The 4,971-nt window shown below is 36.7% G+C and overlaps 1 protein-coding gene across 2 annotated transcripts; it reads right to left on the bottom strand.

Annotated features, from left to right (window-relative positions):
• Nucleotides 1-489: 489 nt before the first annotated feature.
• Nucleotides 490-4,185, bottom strand: LOC100780785 (scarecrow-like protein 9). Of its 2 annotated transcripts, XM_041013975.1 has the most exons (3): nucleotides 1,540-4,185; nucleotides 1,130-1,184; nucleotides 490-978 (listed from the first exon to the last, which is right to left on the bottom strand). In XM_041013975.1, exon 1 carries the CDS (start codon nucleotides 3,793-3,795, stop codon nucleotides 1,603-1,605), a length of 2,193 nt encoding a protein of 730 aa, XP_040869909.1. In that variant the 5' UTR covers nucleotides 3,796-4,185; the 3' UTR covers nucleotides 490-978; nucleotides 1,130-1,184; nucleotides 1,540-1,602. The 2 variants fall into 2 exon arrangements, with proteins under 2 accessions (XP_040869909.1, XP_003522103.3); XM_003522055.5 differs by having other exon boundaries at nucleotides 490-1,184.
• Between the last annotated feature and the right edge of the window lie 786 nt (nucleotides 4,186-4,971).

The raw sequence follows: 4,971 nt of genomic DNA, 5'->3' as shown, positions 1-4,971 counted from the left end.
TTCATTTACATGTGGAACGGGAATCTAGCTGAGTAAAATATAATTTACACTAGAATAATATAGTTGGCGTGCAAATTTAGACGCTATCCACCTAAAATTTCTAACCCATTTTTTTTATAATTTTCTTTGGATCTTGTTTACTTCTCTTTACACTATAGCTAATAGTATATTTTAATTAAAAAAGATTTGTATAAATATTGGACTTGGAAATTAAAAGGAGGCTCCCGAGGCATGTCAAATGGTTGAGTTGACACATTTTCCGTTTTCACCAACCGTTTGCAGCTCATAACTTATCAAAGGACTTCAATCCTCTGGAGTTCTTAAGCAAATTTAAAACGATGAAGACGTGCAGTGATTCAACTGTGGAATTTTACTAAATTATTTATTTCATGTTTATCTTTTTTTTTTTTCTGTAACCATAATATTGGTTAAAAGATAAAATAGTATTTTCTCTCAACACAATTTATTTCATATCTAAGGGTCAACAAGAATTCAAACCCCCTGAATCACTTTATTAAAAGACATAAGCCAGCCACTTGTGCCTACCATTATTGGTTCATGTCTATCTTAATTATAATGACTCAAATCACCTATAAGTTGTTTACAACTGTAGAGGATTAAAACCTCTAACTTAGGCCACAGGTTGCCCAAGATCCAGATTCCCTGTACTCAGATTTTTTTATATAGTCAGCGAATGGATACCGTTAGATGAAGATTAGACAACTCATTTGATCTAAGACTTGAAACACATTCAAAATTAGAGCCATTTGATTTTTATCTCACTGTTCTTATTTATTGACTAAGTGAATGCCATGAAAAACCCAATTAGAGAGACAATCTAGATGCTCAGCTCGACCAATCAGAGTTGCAGGGTGAGTCAACTCCTATATATATCCAAGATTCCTTAGATGATCTTCTTCTTACCTGGTAATCCCACCAGCTGGCAATCTTCAGTGCACTCAACTTTATTCTCTCTCTCTGATAGGTGATTTGATATTTTCAACGGATACAAAGGGGTGTAAAATAGCAACAACAAAATGAAAGGTAAACCAGAAAAAAAAGACAGCAAAATAGATTCCACAAGAAGCAATAACAATCAAAGGATAGGTCTTATCACATGACAACTGACCTCTTTAGCTTGAACCTTTGCATAAAGATCATTAACCATACGTATTGAGGGTTCCCTATTCAATTATCATATTATCAGACATATTAGTTCAAAATGCATTGAACAACAATGATGGAAAAATGCAAGAGTAATTATATTTAAACATTCCCTACTGACTTCTATTATTTTTTTTATCCGTAGGAATTACAAACAGGTACCAAAGAGTTTACAATAACTCAGGCACTCTACTGACATTTATCTATCATTTCTCTCTATCTTTCTCATTTTGTTACAACATATCACCTATCATATCTACATTTTTCTTTTCCATCTCTTTCTCTTTTTTGGTGTCAACTAGCATGGGTGTCCATGCATCATTTTCCAAAATGTAAATTGTAAACTAGAACTGAGAAGTGGAATAACTGATGTACCTGAAGTCCTAAGCAGACATACTAATCCACGAACCCCGAGTGAGATACCCTGTTTAGTACTAGTCATGCAGGTCTCCAACAAGAAAGGGCATAAATGATACGCCCCTTCCAACCTTGCAACAACCACTGGCTATCTTCATCAATCACAAAATCCTTGTGGTAGCTACCCCTCACTTTCTCCATTGCCATCTTCACTGTCCTGCGATCGAAAGATTGCTGCACAAATCCTGCCCGCAGAATGCGTGCTTGCCACTGCTTGTAGCTCTCTGGCCTCTCCACTCTTTCAGGCCCTTCACAAGCTATGACATTCAATGCTTCCCGCCCGAATATCTCTTTCTCTATCAGCATCCTCTCCCAGTCCTCACGAGGCACAATAGTCTCAAGCATATCAAACAAAGATGAGTAGTGAAACAATGCCTCCCGGAATCTGGTAACAAAGAAAGGGGCATCGAATGCCCCATTCATGATGCCATGAATGAATAACTTTGGGTTGATTCTCCTAATCAGGGTAAGGAAATTATTTCTTGGACTGTCCACTACCGCAGATTCATCCAGAAGGTTCTTACCTCTATAGAAACAAGTAACAACAAGGAACTCATCCCTGTCAATCTCAAGTTCCTCAAGTTGAATCGTGTCCCATTTTTTTGCTATGGCTTTGTACTCAAATGGAACATTAAAGGCTTCAGCATACGCTGCCAAGCGGCGTCCCGTTTCTAGAATTCTTTCTGCTGGCCTGAAACCAGGTTGTGGGAAGTCTATTCCTGTTATCCGTAGCTTTGGTGGTCCTCCTGCTCTCCATGAAAGCCGCTGTATAAAAGTTGGCCATTGGAAACCATAAAAGATGCCAAAATCTATAACATGGACCTTCATTGACTGTGCTGAAGATTCCCTTATTGTGATGTTTGAGGTAAACTTAGAAATTTTCCTAAAGGGGCATGCAGCAAGGTATAGATGATAAGCTTTTAGATAATTAGCAGCTGATGTTCTTTTGCCAACAAGTCCTTTGTAAATTTGGCTGCCAGTACCAGCCAAACGTGCCTCAAGGCCATCTGCAAAGATATGAGCCAATCTCTGATTTCCATCTCCAAAAGGGGTTGAGTGTTGCCTGATGTGCTTTAGCAATTCATTGGCATTTCTATGGTCATCTGCTGCAACAGCTTGTGCACATAGAAACAGAAGTGTTCTCAAATCGACAACCTCCTTCCTCCCACCTTGCTTCTTACCGCGCCCCTTCCCACTGCTCGATGCTTTTGATTGACCTTTTGGCAACACTGACTTCTGTGTTTTATTCTGCAAAGCCTCACGGCGAGCCACAAAGTGGTCCTTACCATCCCCGGTGCTGTGAAGAAGGATTATATCAGCCATATCTGACCGCAATGTTGGTTCAGAATAAATTGCTGCTTGCTTGCTGCTTCTGTTTTCCTCATCATCTGCTTCATCTATCTGAGGATGTTTCCTTCCCTTGGATCCACCATTAACATATTCCCCCTCCTCCTTCTCCACTTTAAATGATAATTCATCCTTTCCTTCCTTTGGCTCTGGTTCTGACAAATTAGCAAACAGCCCATTTGCACTAGGAAGAAACTTACTAGCCTCCTCAACACCTTTCTGAAATTGCCAAATGGATTCACTTTCACTGTTCAGATCAGGAACCTGAATTATACTTTTTGAAGAATTTACAAGCCCTTCCACACTATTCGAAGGGTTGTAAGAAGAATGTGAAATGCCATCACCATGAAGACTATGAGCAGGAAAACTACCTGAGTTTGGTGGCAAAAACTGGTTAGTAAAAATGCTCATGAGATCTCCATTAGTATCAGGACAATTGCCATAATCTCCAGAGAAGTCATAACCTCCAACCCCATCATTCATAAGGCTTGTGTTTCTTGGAGAAGGTGGGTACTTTTCACCAAGAACCTCATAGAATGATTTCTCCGCTGCTTGAATATCTAAAGAATCTTGAACCATGCATGTATTGTCCTCTAAGTCTTCCTCCATGAGGATCTGGCTGATGTAACTCAAAACTGCATCAGAAAAATCACAGTCCTCGGGAGAATGCTCCTCATGGGTCACAGTGGAGGATGAGGGTGTGTTAGCTGGTATTAAATTTGGATCACATTGTAGATCAAAATTCCTACTTTGATCAAAGAAGAGATTTTCAAATCTGGGTCCATTATCAAATCTCTGATTTTGAAGAATTGGAAAAGATTGATTTGTTGAACCAGAAAACCCCGTAAGATGTGGATTCATTGTCATCTAAATTGCAAGATTCTCAGAATCTTGTACAAACAAATACCCTTCAAAAACCAACAGAACCATTAAAATACTCACCAAAACAAATGAAATCTCAAGCTATGCACAGTCGAACATGTTTTTAGTTGTTCACGGTTAGATGACACCAAGGACTCAAATTTCAACATGAAGATGATAAATAACATAGATTGTCACGCAGGGAAAATAAAGCCAAATAGTGAAGCAAACGAAACCCCTTCCCAACAAGCACAAAAAGAAGAACAATCTTATCGTTTGATTAGAAATGGAAAGCTTGTCTTATAGAGCCACCACAAGTTACTAAGGCAAAACAACAAAGAAGTACAAGAGACAGAAAGTGTGCTGAGAATAATGAATTATTATGTTGTAGCTGAGTTGTTTGTACTTTGTAACAACAGAAAAACGTTAGAAGAAAGTTTGGTGGGACCCACGGACAAAGTGAGGAACAATCAGAACCGTATATTTGGTCAATGTACTTGACCATTAGATGTGGAGTCCATCCAAATTCCAAATCATCAAAGTATCGGTTTAGGAAAGTGGAAGAATTAATTCAACTCAATCTTAAGTGTTTGGCCAGCTTAATTTGGGCTTTTATTCTCTTTAAAAGGAGAAGTTCGGACAAATATTTATCCTAAAATAGTTTTTAAAAAATAATTAACTTACTTTTCAAGATCTCTCAAAAAAACAAAACTTATTTTTCAAGAAAAAATATGGAAAAAAGGGGCTTGTAGAAAAGCTATTCTCTTTAATGATTTGAATCACAAATTCCTTTGTTTATGTCCCTATATTTTATGTTGTTTTTATACTTTGCTATATCAAAGTTCTTACTTCTCATCTGAATGTTCTCGACATCAATTAATGTTTTTCTCTCTTTAAAAAAGTTTCACTAGTAGATTTTGTGTTTTTCTTTCCTTCTAAAGACAAATTTTGTGCTGCTTCAAAAATAAAAGACCAGTTTTGAGTTTTTAATATATGAAATGTGCTTCCCTTCAAAAATAAAATATATGAAAATGTGCTCTCATCAAATAAATGTCCATCCAATCATAAAAAGTTTATTTTTTTTCTTTAGAGATATTATTGAATAACAATATATAATAATTTATATAATTTATCATTTGTAATTAATATTTAAATTAAAATTTTATTAATTAATATTATATA

The sequence above is a fragment of the Glycine max genome, chromosome 3, assembly GCF_000004515.6.
Source record: "Glycine max cultivar Williams 82 chromosome 3, Glycine_max_v4.0, whole genome shotgun sequence".
NCBI classification, from domain to species: Eukaryota; Viridiplantae; Streptophyta; class Magnoliopsida; order Fabales; family Fabaceae; genus Glycine; species Glycine max.
This window is presented reverse-complemented; position numbering and strand designations above follow the sequence as displayed.

Coding starts and splice junctions, on each gene's coding strand:
- LOC100780785 (XM_003522055.5), bottom strand. CDS start 3,795: ATGACAATGAATCCACATCTTACGGGGTTTTCTGGTTCAACAAATCAA.